This window comes from Henckelia pumila, chromosome 2 (genome assembly GCF_033568475.1).
Source record: "Henckelia pumila isolate YLH828 chromosome 2, ASM3356847v2, whole genome shotgun sequence".
Taxonomy (NCBI): Eukaryota; Viridiplantae; Streptophyta; class Magnoliopsida; order Lamiales; family Gesneriaceae; genus Henckelia; species Henckelia pumila.
In genome coordinates, this window is record NC_133121.1 from 71671267 (window position 1) to 71691803 (window position 20537).

General features: G+C 40.1%; 1 protein-coding gene across 1 annotated transcript; it reads left to right on the forward strand.

The window, feature by feature from the left end:
- Positions 1-19731: 19731 nt before the first annotated feature.
- Positions 19732-20205, forward strand: LOC140877729 (probable calcium-binding protein CML46). Its single transcript, XM_073281296.1, has one exon. The coding sequence runs from the start codon at positions 19732-19734 to the stop codon at positions 20203-20205; it is 474 nt and encodes a 157-aa protein (XP_073137397.1).
- Positions 20206-20537: the final 332 nt, after the last annotated feature.

Sequence of the window (20537 nt, forward strand, 5' to 3'; positions counted from 1 at the left end):
TTTTTATTCCGAGTTGATATACACGATCACCACAACGAGGGCTCCGTTTAGACGTAAGTTTTACTTCGATCTCTTGAACTTCGATTTTGTTGAGTTGTCAGAATTTGATAATATTGGAGTATGTCGTTCTTGAGCTAGTATAGATCGTGTATTCGAAGTCGGTTTGGAAAAAGAATGAAGTTTGGATTTTATATGATTTTTGAGGCATATATTCGAAAATTGTGATTTTGATTGAGGTTGCATTTGAGTTGTTTTGATGGATTGTGTTGATGATTGAGTTATTGTGATGTTGTTGGATGGTTTGTATTTTTTCGGATAGTTAGTTTATAGCCGTTATGCCGTCGAAATCGAGTTTGATTTATCGGTTTTGGTTCGGTATGAATTGTATATCGAATTTGATTGAGTTTGAACTCCGAGTTGATATCGAATCCGTGTCTCGATGTTTTGACAGTTGATTGAAGGATTTGAAGTTAAAGATTTGAAGGCTCAGTTGTCGATTGAAGTTTGAAGACGGTATAGATTGTTTGATTTATCGACTTTGAGTTTCGAATTTTTTAGAGTTTGAACCGAGTTATCTTGTTTGACAGGTTTTCTTGAAGCTTCGAGAAAAAGGTAAAAGATTACATCGATTCAAATGGGGTTGAATACTCGAGTTTGATTGATTCTCGAGCCCCGAAAATCACATACTGCATGTTATCTGTTTGTGTGAACTTGACTGATTATTCGTTTACACTTGCATTCATATTGAGCCGATTATTCGATTCGTTTTGAATATAGATGATTTAGGGAGCTATATTGAAGTGGCTTTGGATTTCGAGTTTTTCCAAGTGCCAGAATACTTCTTATAGTTGCTCTGAAGTCTAGGGGTTGAGTTGAACGACATCCATCCCGAATGGGTGTGTCGATGAGTTGTTGTGAAAACTTGGCCCCGGGATCCCAACCGAATACTGATTGACATTTCGATTATCTGACTTGATAGTCCCGAGTTTGAAATCATGCATACATCCACTCTCATTTGTATTGATTGATGATTACTACATTTCAAGGTGGAATGTTTAACTGATATTGTATGCCTGTTTCTTTTACTTAGAAATTATATTTCTAACCGGTTTATCCGGCTATTGTCTTTGTTTGTATGTGTACTTGGCAACAGGAGGATCAGGAGCTGGACCGAGTCGTCCTGGTTAGCTTGGGGTGAGATTGATAGAAGTGAGACTCTGTGTCGTAGGGTAGAGTCTATTTGGAATTGTATTAGTTTTGTTGAGTCGGTGGAACTCATTTATGAAACTCGACTGGTTATTGTATTTTGGGTAGAACCTAGATTTGGTATGTTCTAAATATTGATTTGTATTATTTTTGAACTTGGAATGTTTAGAATTGCCTTGTTGGTTGTTCGCAGGCTCCTCGTTCCCTTCTGCCCATTTTGCCTGCGCACGGGTGAGGCAACACCTTGCGCGTGCGCAAGGAGTTTGAGTGGCTCGGGAGATTTTGCCCGCGCGCACGAGCTCCCTTCTCGCGCGGGCGCGAGTATCTCCGCGAGTCTCTGATCGCGTAGCCTGCGCGCGCGCGAGGTGATGACCTCGCGCGGGCGCGAGGCTTCTTTAAAAAAAAAATAATAATTTTGATTTGTTTTCCGCGGCTTATTGTGTTTGATTGTGATTAATTATTCGAGTTTAGAAGATTAGAATCGGGGTCTCACATTAAGTGGTATCAAAGCAATAAGATTTTTGAATTTGAACTAGAGTGAGCGGGGTAGATCGAGTCCGCATGAATTGAACTCTCGCATGTGATTGATTTATTTAAATTATTATTTTTAAATACATGCGAGCATGCTTTATTGATTCTTGAGTTAATTGAATTACATGAGTTGTGATTTAATTTATAAAGCATGAATTATGTGATATATATCTGTCGTTGTATATCGTTGATATTAATGAGTACTCAGAGCAGAGTTTTGGTCACCGAGGTTATGAGATTGAGAATAAGTCTGAGATATTGTGTCCTAACCCTTAATATCAGATGGCACCGCGATGATCTTTGAGAAGGAATCAACTACCTTTGACTCCTCCTTCTACTGAGAATCCGCCGCCAGTTATTACTCCTCCGAATGATCAGGATAGTACAGGAGTGGATCAGTTTGATGCAACCGCGACCCCGATGGAGACTCTTCTGAAGAGATTCCGATCTTTCCAACCGCCTACTTTAACGGGTACCGAGAACTCCGTTGCTTGTAAAAGTTGGCTAGATGAAATGGATGAGCTCTTCGATTCCCTCGACTATACCGATGACCGCAGGATCAGGTTAGTCAGTCATCAGTTGAAGGGTGTTGCTAAGAATTGGTGGACCACAACCAAGAGAGCGAATGAGAACCGAGGCACCGCCATCACTTGGAACTTGTTCAAGACTGAGTTCTTCAAGCGTTTTTTTCCTGTCTCTTATCGAAAGGAAAAGGGTGCCGAATTTGCGAACCTGAAACAAGGGAACTTGAGCATTGAGGACAATGTGAGCAAATTTGACAGTCTCTTGAGGTTTGCACCTCACGTTGCAGATAACGAGGAAGCCAAGGCCGACCATTTCTGAAAGCGTGGGTGCCCGGTGAGCCAACTTGTGGCTAAGGGCTTTGATGACTCTTTGTATAAACAATCTTTTGTTTAAATATAATTTACACTTTATTAATGGCAATGACTTTATCTTTCTTCATATTGTTATATTGTGATATACTATTGTTGTTTTGATAAAGACCTTGAATATACTATAGTGTATGTAAGATGTGGTAGAACATGGGGATGTCTATCATGAAACACATCTTATAGTCATTGTATATTCTAAACTGTTCCTAGTCGATTGAGCCGCCCGATAATAAGGATAAGGATCGCTCGAGTTTGAGACTAGAATTTGCGATGCAGAGTACCACGTTTCATTGGTAGGGAACATAGAGATGTTCGAAGCATGCAAATGGATATTCATACGATGAATGATCGAACTACCCTATCCGGACTTTCCAAGTGGTTATCACTTATCGAGTGGATAAAGTCCGCGGTTTTGGTTGTACACCATTAGTCCTTACTACTTGAAACATCATTGAGACTCTATATGCTAGTACTGTGCTTTGACTCGTTTACCGACTCTATTGGGGTCATCAGGTGTCGGGATTGGATACAGTTACAACACATATAGGAGTCGATGCTTTGTTGTCAAGGATTCACCACATACTTGCGAGTGTGGATATCCTATGCGATCTGAGGAGATATTAGTGTGACGAATCTCTGGCCAGAGTACATGATGTGTTTTAAGAAATGGTTTCTTAGTAGCACATGCGATGTCACTATTTGATCTTCAAGATGTATTGCATAGTTATCGAATCTCGAACGACTCTCGATTTACCAATGGTTGTTGATTCGATTGGGATATATGGATGAAGGGACCGTACTGTACGCTAACCAAAATCTATTGGTTCTTGCAGGCACTATCAGTGATACCTAGGGAATCATGGGGCGATGTTGCTAGGCGCTCTTACCATGATTCGATGGGCAAGTCGGAAATTGTTGTTCCGAGTCACAAGGAGTTGTGAGCCCACGGCTAGCTGTATCCTTGAACCATTGAGGGTCACACAGAGTAATGAATTTTTAATCCCCGTTGAGATAGTTAAATTTAAAGAGTTAAATTTAATGAACAAAGAAGTTGGACTTCTTATTTAAGAGTAGAGGAGTAAGATTTCCTAAAATGACATAGGGATGGGCATTTTTGGAAATCACTGAATTCGGATTCAGAAAAATTTATCTTGACTTTAAAAGGTGCAGAAATGGTTTCTGTGCACATTGGTGAAATCGGTTTATCAATCGGAGTCATGATGAATTTTATATTAATTTCTGAAGATGCGGGCTTTTTCTTGTCGGGCTTGAACTTATGACTAATGAGCCCTAAGCTGTTAGTGGCCTACATTATAAATAAGTTATTGCAGTACAGAAATTACATACAACAGGTCACAATTTTCGAAAAACCCTAGTTTTCTCTCTAATAGTGGCCGCCCCCTCCCCTCTGCTCGGGTAAAATCTAGTCTGTGAATTTTGAATTACAGTCTGGTTTAACGGATCAAATTCGTTAATTCTCTTCGTAGAAACTTCTGATAGATTTTCTAGTGCAATATATCAGAGGGATTAAATCTCTGTTCGTGGACCTGATTGAAGAACAGTTCGTCCATCAGTTCCTGGGAGATACAACAAGAGCAGAGCAATCTGTTGGTGTCCATAATCTCGATTCGAGATTGGAGGTAAAAATTTATAATTGTTATTTAATTTTTACACACACAATTTAATCGTAAAAGTTTTGATACCCATTATGGAATCGTTCCATATAAAATTTTTAAACTTTCGCAGCACCGGGTATCAATTCTGATTGATCTGATCACCGTTCTCCAACAGTGGTATCAGAGCTAGGTTGCTCAGATCAAGTGATTAAATTAATCGATTGTACAAAAATTTTTAAGCCTCGGTTTTTGAAACAAAATAAATATTTTAAAAAAATAAAAAAAAATTTCGGGCAAAACCCGGGCAGCGATTGGATCGCTGCCCGGGGGGGCAGCGATGGTCGCTGCCCCGGGCAGCGCAGGGCGGCGCACGGCGCTGCCCAGGGCAGCGATCGTCGCTGCCCGGCCCGAGCCCTTTGGGGCGCGGGCAGCCCGGGAATGTCCCGGGCGGCCCGCGAAAAATTAATTTTTTAATTTTAATATGTTAAAATTCTATTTTTGGTCCGATCGAAAATTGTTTTTGATTGGTCCACGAGGCGTCGGATCGAATTGTTCGAGTCCAAAAATTTTAAAATTGATTTTTGGATAAATTTGAATTTTTGGAAAATTTATATATTTTATCCGTTAAATCAGATTTTATGAAATTAATTATTTTTGGTAAAATTGATGATAAGATATGATCATATGGATATATTGAGTAAAATATGATTTTATGTATAAAATTGGATTTTATAGATAAAATATGATTTTATTTGATAAAAAGATAAAATATGATTTTGTATGTAAAATAAGATTTTATATATGGAATATGATTTTATCCTTTTAAATTTAAATTGCCATTGCATGTTATCCAATAAATTAATTTTAAATTAAATGTTATTGGATAAGGATGATCGATTGCCATGACCAATTTTGTAGGTGTATGTTAGGAATTTACATTTGTTTTTATTGTTGTTGGATTTATTAATGGGCCTGGTTTATGGCCCAATATGAATTGTCATATGTAATAAAAGTGGGTCTGGTTTATGGCCCGTTCCCACCCCTTGAAATGTATCCCCTACTTGTCATGGTTATTTATTGTAAATACATTAGACTTAGTGGGAGATGAAGATTTGAAGATGGAGGTGGGCCCAGCAGACAATAAACACAGAAGAAATGTAAATTGGAAGCTCAATGTAATAGGATTGCATTGCATACTGCATATTACCTAGGATTGGACTAAGACTCGTGATTGGAAACCACGGGTCGATTAGAAATGGAATCGATCATCCTATATAATATGTGATATTATTGTTGTATGCATGTTTTAGACTAAATTGTGTGAATCCGACAAGCATACAAAATTTTAAAAATGATGAGACAAATTTTCAAAATTAAAATCCCTCATTTTAAATATGATTTAAAATTGATATCAAGATAAATAAAGGAAATTTAAAATTGTTTAAATGTTCCTACCTTCCATCAACGATCAATGTATGAGATGCTACCCGCGAATACGGTCCGGCTCATATTATTGGGGGGGCCCGTTCGTCGGAAAGCTGTACATTGGATCGACACATGTTGTAAGTTGGGTGGAACTCCCATGGGATCGGCTCATATTATTGCGGGTCATCTTGACATGTCACAATAAACGGCGTCATATTATTGGGCCCTTATTGGACATGAGGTAAAAACGTGGAGGTTGCTTTGGAAGAAATTGGGCTCTACATTTTGAAAATTATGGTTGGCTGATATTATTCGGGACCATAGTTTGTCAATTGGACTCCATGTTCTCACTAAGGAAAACAGTTTCCCGTTTTCACTAGAGGGTAGTGAAATCGTTAAAATAGTGGGAGTGAGATTCATAAAATAAATTTCGCCTATTTTATGTCTTAGTAAATTAATTAAATAATCACTGATATTTGTCTGTTTCTTTTCAGTATTTCATAAAGATGAATTCGCGTAATCCACTTTTCTCGATCCTCGAACAAAATAAGTTGACTGGCGCAAACTATACGGAATGGTTCCGTAAGTTGAAGATTGTCTTGACTTCGGAGAAGATGCTCTACGTGTTAGAAAAATCTCCTCCGAAGGAAGCACCAGCTGACATAAGTCCAGAAGAGTTAGCCAAACTTGATACATGGTGGGACCATGATATCAAGGCCAAATGCTATATGCAAGCCTCGATGTCTGATGAACTACAGAGGCGATTTGAGGACACCGTGAATGCTGCTGACATTCACGTACAACTCAATGAACTTTTTGGGGCTCAATCGAGAGCTGAAAGGTTCGCTACTGTAAAGGAGCTAATGACGTGTCGCATGCGTGAAGGGACTTCGGTCCATGATCATGGGGTACGAGTGATTTGGCTCATACAGAAGTTGGTAACGCTTGATTTGGTGTTGGAGCATGAACTCAATGTGGACTTACTACTTCTATCTCTTCCTTCTTCGTTTGACGGTTTTGTGGTGAATTTCAATATGAACAAGTCAGAGGCCTCCCTTGAAGAGATAGTCAATATGCTTGTGACATATGAATCCACTTTAAAGAAGGATAAACCGGTTTTCTTGGTGGGCTCCTCTTCTTCTGCTAAGAAGGGGCCAAGTACAAAGGGTAAGAAACGTTCTGCCCCACCCAAGAAAATCGAACCCGAGAAGAAGTACAAGACAAAGGCTTCAAACATGGAAAAGTCCAAGGATGTTTGCCATTACTGCAAGAAGCCCGATCATTGGAAGCGTAACTGCAAGGAATATCTAGAGCAGTTGCGAACTGCGAAGGGTATGTTCTATATTGAAATAAATGTTTCACTTAATACTACTTCTTGGGTATTGGATACCAGATGTGGATCTCACATTTGCAATGATTTGAATGTGATGACAAGAAGTCGCAGGCTTAGAATGGGTGAGACCCAGCTGAGGCTCGAAAATGGTTCCAGAGTTGAAGCTAAAGCTGTGGGAGATATTTATTTAATTTTGCAGAACGGTTTTAAGTTACTTTTGAGAGATGTTTTATTTGTTCCAGATTTGATTAAAAACATTATTTCTGTTTCTATGCTTGATAGAGATGGTTATTCTTGCAATTTTGTGAATGGGATTTGCAATATTTACAAGAATGAATGTTTGATTGGAAATGGACAACTTGAAAACGATCTATACAACTTAAAACTAAAAGACGTTCCAATAAATTATGTTGATAAACCGGCAACAACAAACAAAAGGAAAATCGATAGTCAAAACCCGGCAAACCTTTGGCATGCTAGGCTAGGTCATATTTCCTCAAAGAGGATGAACAAGCTAGTGGGAGAGGGCATGTTTGATATGTCTGATATTAACTCTCTACCTACTTGTGAATCCTTCCTGAAAGGAAAAATGACTAAATCTCCTTTTAAGGGGAAACCTGAGCGTAGTCAAAATCTGTTGGATTTGATCCATACAGATGTTTGTGGTCCATTTAGAATTGGTACTCAATATGGCCACACCTACTTCATTACCTTTACTGATGATTATTCAAGATATGGGTATTTATATTTAATGAAATATAAGTCTGAAGCATTTGAAAAATTCAAAAAATTCAAGGCTGAAGTAGAAAACAAGTTAGGTAAAAGTATTAAAGCACTTCGATCGGATCGAGGTGAAGAATACTTAAGTATCGAGTTTTTGGACTATCTAAAAGAGAATGAGATTCTCTCTCAGTGGACTCCTCCTATGACACCACAGCTGAATGGTGTATCGGAGCGTCGTAATCGAACTTTGTTGGACATGGTTCGATCCATGATGAGCTTCACTGAGCTTCCACCTTCGTTTTGGGGCTACGCGCTTGAAACGGCGGTATTGTTGTTGAACAACGTCCACACTAAAGCAGTGGACAAAACACCATACGAGTTATGGAATGGCAAAGCTCCTAAGTATTCGTACTTGAGGATTTGGGGATGTCCTGCTTACGTGAAGCAGACAGTGGGAGATAAGTTGGATAGTCGATCCACCTTATGTTATTTTGTAGGGTATCCGAAGAATTCAATCGGATATTATTTCTATCATCCTGCTAAAACAAAGGTGTTTGTTTCGAGGAATGCCACCTTCTTGGAGAAGGAGTTCTTATCGGATAAGAAAGGCGAGATGATGGAACTCGAAGAAATTCGAGAAGAACCCGAAATACAAAATAATGATCCTACACCTCAGGAACCATTGATGGACACGCCTATACCTAGAAGATCCGAGAGGACTTCTAGACCTCCTATTCGATATGGTCTTCTTCTTGAAGGGGATCAAGATGAACCCGATGTTGGATGTGATCCAAGAAACTTCAAGGAAGCAATTTCTGATGAGGATTCAAATTTATGGCTTGAAGCTATGCAGTCGGAAATAGATTCGATGCATACAAACTAAGTTTGGTCTTTAGTAGATCCTCCCGATGGAATTGTTCCAATAGGGTGTAAATGGATCTACAAGAGAAAGCTTGGGCCTGATGGTAAGGTATTGACCTACAAGGCGCGATTGGTGGCAAAAGGTTATACTCAAAGACAAGGAGTTGACTATGATGAAACCTTTTCACCAGTTGCAATGTTCAAGTCCATAAGAATCCTTATTGCCATAGATGCTTGGTATGACTATGAGATATGACAAATGGATGTGAAGACTGGTTTTCTTAATGGAGACATTAAGGAAGAAATCTATATGACGCAGCCTGAGGGATACACATCCATGGGAAGCGAGCATAAGGTATGCAAGCTTTAGAGATCAATCTATGGTCTAAAACAAGCATCAAGAAGTTGGAACCAGAAATTTGATGAAACAATAAAGGATTTTGGTTTCATCAAGAACCCGAAGGAACCATGCGTGTACAAGAAAGTAGTTAAGGATGCTGTGACATTCTTAGTACTTTATGTTGATGACATCCTACTCATTGGAAATGACGTAGGGATGTTGCAGTCAACAAAGATATGGTTATCAGGTAGATTCTCGATGAAGGATTTGGGTGAGGCATCCTATATTCTAGGGATACAGATCTATAGAGATAGATCTAAGAGAATGATAGGACTCACTCAATCAACCTACATCGACACCATATTGAAACGGTTTTCAATGGATGGGTCCAAGAGAGGACATCTACCCATGTGTCATGGAGTTTCTCTATCCAAGTCTATGTGTCCCAAGACTGATGAAGAGATAGAAAAAATGACACATGTACCATATGCGTCAGCCATAGGTAGTATCATGTATGGGATGATATCTACCAGACCAGATGTAGCATTTGCTCTGAGTGTCACGAGCAGATATCAAGCTAATCCCGGTCAAATGCATTGGAAAGCCGTGAAGGACATTCTTAAGTACTTACAAAGGACTAAGAATATGTTCATGGTATATGGAGGAAGAGAACTAAAATTGGAAGGCTATACCGACTCTAGCTTCCAAAGTGACGTGGATGACTCGAAGTCAACCTCTGGATTTGTGTTCATGCTCAATGGCGGTGCTGTCTCTTGGAAGAGTTCCAAGCAGGACACCACAGCGGATTCCACCACTGAGGCAGAATACATTGCAGCATCAGCTGCTGCTAAAGAAGCCGTTTGGATGAGGAATTTCGTCCAAGAGTTGGGCGTCATTCCTGAAGTTGTTGGTCCAGTCCCGGTGTACTGTGACAACACGGGTGCCGTAGCTCAGGCAAAGGAACCAAGGTCTCATCAAAGATCCAAACACGTACTGAGGAAATACCACATCATCCGGGAGATTGTGGAAATAGGAGACATCACTGTCGAAAGAGTGGCCTCTGCAGACAATATCGCTGATCCACTTACTAAGCCCTTGCCAGGACCATTATTTGACAAACATCGCGAAGCAATGGGTCTACGTAGTATGACTAGTTGGCTTTAGGGCAAGTGGGAGATTGAAAGAGTGGGTGCCCGGTGAGCCAACTTGTGGCTAAGGGCTTTGATGACTCTTTCTATAAACAATCTTTTGTTTAAATATAATTTACACTTTTATTAATGGCAATGACTTTATCTTTCTACATATTGTTATATTGTGATATAATATTGTTGTTTTGATAAAGACCTTGAATATACTATAGTGTATGTAAGATGTGGTAGAACATGGGGATGTCTATCATGAAACACATCTTATAGTCACTGTATATTCTAAACTGTTCCTAGTCGATTGAGCCGTCCGATAATAAGGATAAGGATCGCTCGAGTTTGAGACTAGCATTTGCGATGCAGAGTACCACGTTTCATTGGTAGGGAACATAGAGATGTTCGAAGCATGCAAATGGATATTCATACGATGAATGATCGAACTACCCTATCCGGACTTTCCAAGTGGTTATCACTTATCGAGTGGATAAAGTCCGCGGTTTTGGTTGTACACCATTAGTCCTTACTACTTGAAACATCATTGAGACTTTATATGCTAGTACTGTGCTTTGACTCGTTTACCGACTCTATTGGGGTCATCAGGTGTCGGGATTGGGTACAGTTACAACACATATAGGAGTCGATGCTTTGTTGTCAAGGATTCACCACATACTTGCGAGTGTGGATATCCTATGCGATCTGAGGAGATATTAGTGTGACGAATCTCTGGCCAGAGTACATGATGTGTTTTAAGAAATGGTTTCTTAGTAGCACATGCGATGTCACTATTTGATCTTCAAGATGTATTGCATAGTTATCGAATCTCGAACGACTCTCGATTTACCAATGGTTGTTGATTCGATTGGGATATATGGATGAAGGGACCGTACTGTACGCTAACCAAAATCTATTGGTTCTTGCAGGCACTATCAGTGATACCTAGGGAATCATGGGGCGATGTTGCTAGGCGCTCTTACCATGATTCGATGGGCAAGTCGGAAATTGTTGTTCCGAGTCACAAGGAGTTGTGAGCCCACGGCTAGCTGTATCCCTGAACCATTGAGGATCACACAGAGTAATGGATTTTTAATCCCCGTTGAGATAGTTAAATTTAAAGAGTTAAATTTAATGAACAAAGAAGTTGGACTTCTTATTTAAGAGTAGAGGAGTAAGATTTCCTAAAATGACATAGGGATGGGCATTTTTGGAAATCCCTGAATTCGGATTCAGAAAAATTTATCTTGACTTTAAAAGGTGCAGAAATGGTTTTTGTGCACATTGGTGAAATCGGTTTATCAATCGGAGTCATGATGAATTTTATATTAATTTCTGAACATGCGGGCTTTGCTTGTCGGGCTTGAACTTATGACTAATGGGACCTAAGTTGTTAGTGGCCTACATTATAAATAAGTTATTGCAGTACAGAAATTGCATACAATAGGTCACAATTTTCGAAAAACCCTAGTTTTCTCTCTAATAGTGGCCGCCCCCCTCCCCTCTGCTCGGGTAAAATCCAGTCTGTGAATTTTGAATTACAGTCTGGTTTAACGGATCAAATTCGTTAATTCTCTTCGTAGAAACTTCTGATAGATTTTCTAGTGCAATTTATGAGAGGGATTAAATCTCTGTTCGTGGACCTGATTGAAGAACAGTTCGCCCATCAGTTCCTGGGAGATACAACAAGAGCAGAGCAATCTGTTGGTGTCCATAATCTCGATTCGAAATTGGAGGTAAAAATTTATAATTGTTATTTAATTTTTACACACACAATTTAATCGTAAAAGTTTTGATACCCATTATGGAATCGTTCCATATAAAATTTTTAAACTTCCGCTGCACCGGGTATCAATTCTGATTGATCTGATCACCGTTCTCCAACAATTTCATCAATGGATTGAACCCTGAGATATTTACCTTGGTCAATACCGGAAGACCCAACAACTTTGCTGATGCTATGGATCAAGCAAAGGGAGCCGAAGTCGGATTCTTGATGCAACAAGGTAATCAGGTAGCTCCTCAGCAGCACCAGAGATCTTTTCAGGACCAGCCTGTTCAGTTTCAGCCTCGATAGGCTCAGTATCAGTACCAACCGTCTCAACAGTCGAATCAGCCTCAGAGGTTTGAGGGAGGTAACAGTGGCAGAAACAGGCGAGATCAGTATCGGCCGAAGGGGAAGAATTTTAAGAAGTCTTGTAACAGTTCATCGAGTTCCAGTGGCTCTAGACAGTTCAGTTCTGGACAGAATTCTGGGTTTTCTGGAGCTCCGTGCAGCAAGTGTGGAGGATGTCATCCGAGTGATCTGTGTCGAGGCGTGTTTGGTAGTTGCAACATCTGCTAGCAGCCGGGTCATTTTGCTAGAGTCTGTCCTCAGCGAGGATCCGATAGAGCTCAGAGCGGCAGTTTTTCTCGACCACCAACTCAGCCCGAGAGATCAGATTCTGCAGTCCATTCCTTTCCGCCTCAGCAACAGAATCATCAGGGAGGTAATCAGAACCAGAACCAACCTCCACGACAGCAGGCGAGGGTGTTTGCCTTGACAGAGGATCAAGCCAATGCAGCTCCGAATGACGTGATAGCAGGTAACTGTCCGATCTTTGGTTATCCTGCGTTTGTTTTGATTGATACGGGTGCTTCCCACTGTTTCATCTATGAAAGATTTGTTGTGATTCATGATTTATTTGTTGAGCCTTTATCTGATGTTGTTTCTATTACTTCAACTTTGGGTGGAGAGACTGTTTCGGTGAGATTGGTCCGAAATTGTGTGATAGAATCCGAAGGGAATTCGATTGAGATTGACTGCATCGTACTTGGATTATCTAATTTTGATTGCATCATTGGGATTGATGCCCTAACCAAGTTTAGGGCGACAGTAGATTGCTTTCAGAAAGTTGTTCGTTTCAGGCCTGAGATGGCAGATGATTGGAAGTTTTTCGGTACGGGTTCTCGATCCAAAATTCCTTTGATTTCGGTGTTAACCATGTCTTGTTTACTTCAGAAAGGAGCAGAGAGATTCTTGATTTATGCAATGGATGTTCAGAGGTCTAGTCCTGAGTTGTCTGAGATACCGGTTGTTAGCGAGTTTCCAGATGTTTTTCCAGACGAGATTCCTGGTTTACCGCCTATTCGAGACATCGAATTTAGCATTGAACTTGCGCCAGGTACTCAGCCTATTTTGAAAGCACCTTACCGTATGGCTCCATTAGAATTGAAGGAATTGAAGGAACAGCTAGAAGATTTGATTGCCAAGGGATACATTCGACCTAGCGTATCGCCTTGGGGTGCACCAGTGCTTTTTGTGAGGAAGAAGGATGGTTCTATGCGACTTTGCATCGACTACCGCCAGTTGAACCAAGCGACGGTCAAGAACAAGTATCCTCTACCAAGAATCGACGATCTTTTTGATCAACTACAAGGTTCTTCAATGTATTCAAAGATAGATCTGCGATCAGGGTATCATCAGCTGAGAGTTCGCGACGAGGATGTGCCGAAGACAGCTTTCAGAACCAGATATGGGCATTTCGTATTCATAGTCATGCCTTTTGGTTTGACCAATGCTCCAGCAGTTTTTATGGACCTGATGAATCGCATCTTTCAGCGGTATCTAGACGAGTTCGTCATCATCTTCATCGACGACATTCTGATCTATTCTAAGAACCGTTCTGATCATGCCGAGCATTTGAGGATTGTGTTGCAGACTTTGCAAGCCGAACAGTTGTATGCTAAGCTATCGAAGTGCGAGTTTTGGTTAGACCGAGTGGTTTTCCTAGGTCACATTGTATCAGGAGATGGAATATCTGTGGACCCCAGTAAGATCGAAGCAGTTATGAATTGGCAGAGACCGACATCAGTGCCAAAAATCCGAAGCTTCATGGGTTTAGCGGGGTATTATCGCCGATTTATCAAGGGATTCTCTTCCATTGCAAAGCAGATTACTTAGTTGACCCAGAAGAATGCACCGTTTGTTTGGTCCGAACAGTGTGAGGCTAGTTTCATTGAGCTGAAGAAGAGATTGACCAGCGCTCCGATCTTGTCTATTCCATCAGGTACTGGAGGTTTCTCTGTGTACTGCGATGCTTCTCACCGTGGTCTTGGATGCATTCTCATGCAGAGGAAGCACGTCATAGCTTATGCTTCGAGGCAGTTGAAGCCTCACGAGACTCGTTATCCGATCCATGATCTCGAGCTAGCTGCAATCATGTTTGCTTTGAAGACTTGGCGCCATTACCTATATGGCGAGTCGTTTGAGATATTTTCTGACCACAAAAGCCTGAAATACTTGTTTTCCCAGTCCGAGCTCAATATGAGACAGAGGAGATGGATGTATTTGCTTAAGGACTTCGACTGCGAAATCAAGTATTATCCTGGAAAGTCGAATGCAGCTGCAGACGCTCTTAGTCGGAAGCTTTGTTTTTTGTCTCTTTCTACGATTGGTGTCTCTCGGTTGATTGAAGATTGTTGTACTTCTGGTTTGGAGTTTGAGACCGATAGGAGATCCATCAGAGTTTTTGCGATTCAAGCCGAGCCAGAGTTGTTTTAGTCGATTAGAGAGGCTCAGAGATCAGATCCGAGTATTCAGAGTTCAATAGAGAGAGTCCGATCTGGTCACCAGTCAGAGTTTCAGGTCAGGGATGACATTTTGTTTGTGAATAGCCATATTTTTGTGCCCGACGTTTCTGAGTTGAGACAGCGCATTCTTCGGGAGGCGCATTGCAGTCGGTTCAGTGTTCATCCAGGAGGCCGAAAGATGTATAATGACTTGAAGACTCAGTTCTGGTGGAAACAGTTGAAAGGAGACGTCACGAGGTTTGTATCCCGTTGCCTGAATTGTCAACAGGTGAAAGCTGATAGGAAGAAGCCCGGAGGATTATTGCACAGTTTGCCTGTCCAGGAATGGAAATGGGATCATATCTCAATAGATTTTGTCACGAAGCTACCGCGTTCAGTCAGAGGTTGTGATGCGATTTGGGTTGTGATTGACCGGTTGACGAAATTTGCTTGCTTCATTCCTTACCGTATGACATACCGTCACGATCAGATGGCCGAGTTGTATGTCAGAGAGGTTGTGAGATTGCACGGCATGCCGAAGTCGATAGTATCAGACAGACATCCGAGATTCACTTCTCACTTTTGGCACAGTCTTCAGGAGGCTTTGGGTACTCGTTTGCACTTGAGCACAGCGTATCACCCTCAGACCGACGGTCAGTCCGAGCGTACGATCCAGACTTTGGAGGATATGCTTCGCACTGTAGTGCTTGATTTTGGATCAGGTTGGCAGGAGTCCTTGCCTCTAGTGGAGTTTTTGTACAATAACAGCTTCCAGACGAGCATTGGAATGACACCTTTTGAAGCTTTGTACGGGAAGAAGTGCAGATCTCCGTTATTTTGGGATGAGATTTCATAATCACCTGAGTTGGGTCCAGATATGATTCGTGATATGGCAGAGCAGGTAAAGTTGATTAGAGTCAGAATGAAGACAGCCCAAGATCGACAGGCCAAGTATGCGAATGTCAGACGCAGACCACTGTGTTTCGAGCAGGGAGACCGTGTGTTTCTGAAGATTTCTTCTTTCCCAGGCACTGTCAGATTTGGAAAGAGAGGAAAATTGTCTCCGAGGTTCATTGGTCCGTATGAAATTCTGGAGAAGATAGGCGATCTTGCCTATAGGATTGCTCTTCCTCCGTCTCTTTCAGGCATCCACGATGTGTTTCACGTTTCGATGCTACGGAAGTACCATCCGGATCCGTCTCATGTTCTTCAGCCGAACGAGGCCGAACTTGATGAGACTCTGAGTTACTTCGAGCGACCGATTCAGATTCTTGACAGAAAAGAGAAGCAGCTCAGAAACAAGTAGATTCCGTTGGTGAAGATTCATTGGAGTCATCACGGAGTTGAGGAAGCGACTTGGGAGACCGAATCTGATATGAGGCAGCGATTTCCAGAGTTGTTCGATTGAGGTGAGTTAGTATTCAGTTTGTTTCGTTTTGTTCAGTCTGTGATCTGTCAAATTTCGAGGACGAAATCGAATCTTAGAGGGGGAGAATTTTAATGCCCCGATTTTATTATAATTGAATTTAATCGAGATAATCAGAGTTTTTAGTGATTGAGGATCGTTTTGGTATTTAGCAGGGGGTTACTTTGCAAGATTAGAGAAATAAAGGACTGAAATGCAAAAGTTGGATTTATATATTATTATTAGATGCAAGTGGCCAATCCCATCATTTCATCCCCTCTCCTTCCTCTCCATTCAACATACCGAACCCGGAAGCCATAGCCAAATCGATTTCTCAAGCTTTCTCTCCGCTCGATTAGCTCGATCCGACCGTTAGATTTTCATTCCGAGTTGAGATTCACGATCACCACAACGAGGGCTCCGTTTAGACGTAAGTTTTACTTCGATCTCTTGAACTTCGATTTTGTTGAGTTGTCAGAATTTGATAATATTGGAGTATATCGTTCTTGAGCAAGTATAGATCGTGTATTCGAAGTCGGTTTGGAAAAAGAACAAAGTTTGGATTTTATATGATTTTTGAGGCATATATTCGAAAATGGTGATTTTGATTGAGGTTGGATTTGAGTTGTTTTGATGGATTGTGTTGATGATTGAGTTATTGTGATGTTTTTGGATGGTTTGTATTTTTCCGGATAGTTAGTTTATAGCCGTTATGCCGTCGAAATTGAGTTTGAGTTATCGGTTTTGGTTCGGTATGAATTGTATATCGAATTTGATTGAGTTTGAACTCCGAGTTGATATCGAATCCGTGTCTCGATGTTTTGACAGTTGATTGAAGGATTTGAAGTTAAAGATTTGAAGGCTCAGTTGTCCATTGAAGTTTGAAGACGGTATAGATTGTTTGATTTATCGACTTTGAGTTTCGAATTGTTTAGATTTTGAACCGAGTTATCTTGTTTGACAGGTTTTCTTGAAGCTTCGAGAAAAAGGTAAAAGATTACATCGATTCAAATGGGGTTGAATACTCGAGTTTGATTGATTCTCGAGCCCCGAAAATCACATACTGCATGTTATCTGTTTGTGTGAACTTGACTGATTATTCGTTTACACTTGCATTCATATTGAGCCGATTATTCGATTCGTTTTGAATATAGATGATTTAGGGAGCTATATTGAAGTGGCTTTGGATTTCGAGTTTTTTCATGTGCCAGAATACTTCTTATAGTTGCTCTGAAGTCTAGGGGTTGAGTTGAACGACATCCACCCCGAATGGGTGTGTCGGTGAGTTGTTGTGAAAACTTGGCCCCGGGATCCCAACCGAATACTGATTGACATTTCGATTATCTGACTTGATAGTCCCGAGTTTGAAATCATGCATACATCAACTCTCATTTGTATTGATTGATGATTATTACATTTCAAGGTGGAATGTTTAACTGATATTGTATGCCTGTTTCTTTTACTTAGAAATTATATTTCTAACTGGTTTATCTGGCTGTTGTCTTTGTTTGTATGTGTACTTGGCAACAGGAGGATCAGGAGCTGGACCGAGTCGTCCTGGTTAGCTTGGGGTGAAATTGATAGAAGTGAGACTCCGTGTCGTAGGGTCGAGTCTATTTGGAATTGTATTAGTTTTGTTGAGTCGGTGGAACTCATTTATGAAACTCGACCGGTTATTGTATTTTGGGCAGAACCTAGATTTGGTATGTTCTAAATATTAATTTGTATTATGTATGAACTTGGAATGTTTAGAATTGCCTTGTTGGTTGTTCGCAGGCTCCTCGATCCCCTCTGCCCATTTTGCCTGCGCGCGGGCGAGGCAACACCTCGCGCGCGCGCAAGGAGTTTGAGTGGCTCGGGAGATTTTGTCCGCGCGCACGTGAGCTCCCTTCTCGTGCGGGCGCGAGTATCTCCGCGAGTCTCTGATCGCATAGCCTGCGCGTGCGCGAGGTGATGACCTCGCGCAGGCGCGAGGTTTCTTTAAAAAAAAAAAAATTTTGATTCATTTTCCGCGACTTATTGTGTTCGATTGTGATTAATTATTCGAGTTTAGAAGATTAGAATCGGGGTCTCACATATGTTTTGTCCAGAAAGGCAAAAAGGGGGAGATTGAAAGGAATATTTTATTCCTTAAAATCATCCTATTTTAAAAAGAATTTATTTAATTTCTTTTGCCTTTCTTGGGCATGAAGTAATTTTATATAAGTTATCTATTTCCTTGAATAACTTGATTTGAGATATGATTAAGTTTATCATAATATTTATTATCCTATCTCTAATGATTTAATTTCATTATTATGTAGATTTGACTTGATAAAAAAAGAACAAGATCTAGAGAATCCTATGTCTACAAGGAAACATCTACAAAGAAGGATTCTAGTCTGTATATTGGAGAGAGACAAATCAATTGATGAATCGAAAAACATAGAGAGAGACCGTGAGTTTCTTAAGCTTCAATATACGTATGTTGAGAAAGAGCTGTTGAAGCTTGTATCGGCCGTGATTGCTTGAAGCCGGGAAGAACACTCGAAGATAGTTGATCGAAGAGTGTTTTCGTCTCAAGTGTTGTTGGCTTCAAGATTTTTCTCCTTACTTCTTTTTCGTTATTCTATTTCATATAGAATGTTTTAGGAGAACTTTTACTATTTATTTTCTCACTTGTTTTGAGAAATTGAGTTTTTCTATAATCACTAGTTTTAGGGTTTGTAAAACTCTTTGAAAGTTTTCTAGTGAAGTTTTGCCCTGAGGCGTTGCAAGAGTATTTTATACTCTTGCTTAAATCATTTGAGTCTATTTATTTGGTTGCTTGTTCATTTTATTTACGCTTTAATTATATTCCGTTGCAAATTACTCAAGGTGTTATTGTAGGTGTTGTCAACACCTTGTGGCAAAATCTCAAACTGTTTATGTGCAACCCTAATTCCCTTACATATACTTTTGCATGTAAAATCTACCTATTAATATTCAAAATTTTTAAATACCAATCAATTACTGAATCTTAATTTTGTCCCAATGGAATTTCTCTTAATTCCCCAGTCTAATGTGTAAATTTCAATGCAATCTAACCATATTTTAAGGCCTAGCTGTACCAAAAATTCAAATTGAAATTACTGTATACTGATAGAACTTCAATGTTTTAGACACGTATAAATAGGTCAAGTGGCATAATTTATATAGATGCATGTGTCCTCAGTAGCTTAGAAATTGCTAAGTATTTAAGAAAGTAATTATGTTATAAGTTCTGACCCACTTTCAGCAGGTAAAAAAACAATGTGTGTGTTTTTTTGTTTTTGCCTTTTCTTTTTTTGTTTACACGTCCTAGCTAGTTGGGAGCTAGCAAGACCAAACATAGGATGCTAGACTTTTGGAGTATTTTGCAAGGGAGTCTCCTCAATTTATGGCCCACAAGGAAGCTTTTTAAAATTCTCAAGAAACTTCACTCATGTTTATCATGATTGGTTCCTCTATATATAAAAAGAGAACTTCATGCAATTAATATGGTCAATTAATTCACACAACTTAATTAGTTCATATATACTTTTTGTGATGGATGCTAAGATGTCAGCAAGCATAGGTAACATTGCATCAAATCTTGTTTCATTTGTTTATGTCATCTTATGGTGTGTACTCTTCAGCTGGATATTTGCAGTCGAAGACTTCTACTTTTGCTTCGGACCCGTAATCCGATCTCTGCCTCAACTCTTCCTCCACATGTCGAAATGTTGTCGAGACCTATCCCGGATTTTTTTCGTCACCGATGATACTCCTCTAACGTCAGAACCTTGTTTCGAATGGAAAATAGACACGCCGACGAGCGTGAACATCGAGGACGTCGAAATAGTCTTCCAGACACTGGGACTGGACTGCGGTGCTAGGAAGGGATCAAACAAGCGCCATAAAATTGCAAGATCACAAGGGTCGAATATCGAGGTTGCGAGTGTGTTCGACAAAGTTCAACCTTGTTTGGATGAAGTGAGAGAAGCATTTAACATATTTGATGGCAACAATGATGGTTTCATAGATGCAAATGAATTGGAGAAAGTGATAGACTCAATGGGATTCACGAGATTCTCTGGAGAAGAATACCAAAGAATGATAATGGCTTTTGACTACAACGATGATGGGAAGATTGACATTGAAGAATTTGTAAAGCTAATGAAGGATTCATTGCTCTTATTAACTTGACTTCCAAGTTTGGCTTTTGTACGTTCTTAAATCTTTCAACATTTCGAATTGCAATATGATACTATTGTACAAATTAGGGTCATATTGGTTGTAAATTTCTTGGTACATTCCATTTTATCCATATGTAAGGCATTAAAAAAATGTCCAAAGCTTGTGGGAAACATTAATGTATGACTTTGGTACCATTTGGTTTTACTTTTATAAGTCCAAGTCGTAGAGATTGAACCCATAAAATTTGAAAAGGTTCGTTAACATAAAGTTACTAATTAAATAATAAGAGGATTGTGTGTAGGGGTAGAATAGGGTTGGGACCTGTCTCATACTCTCGTAAC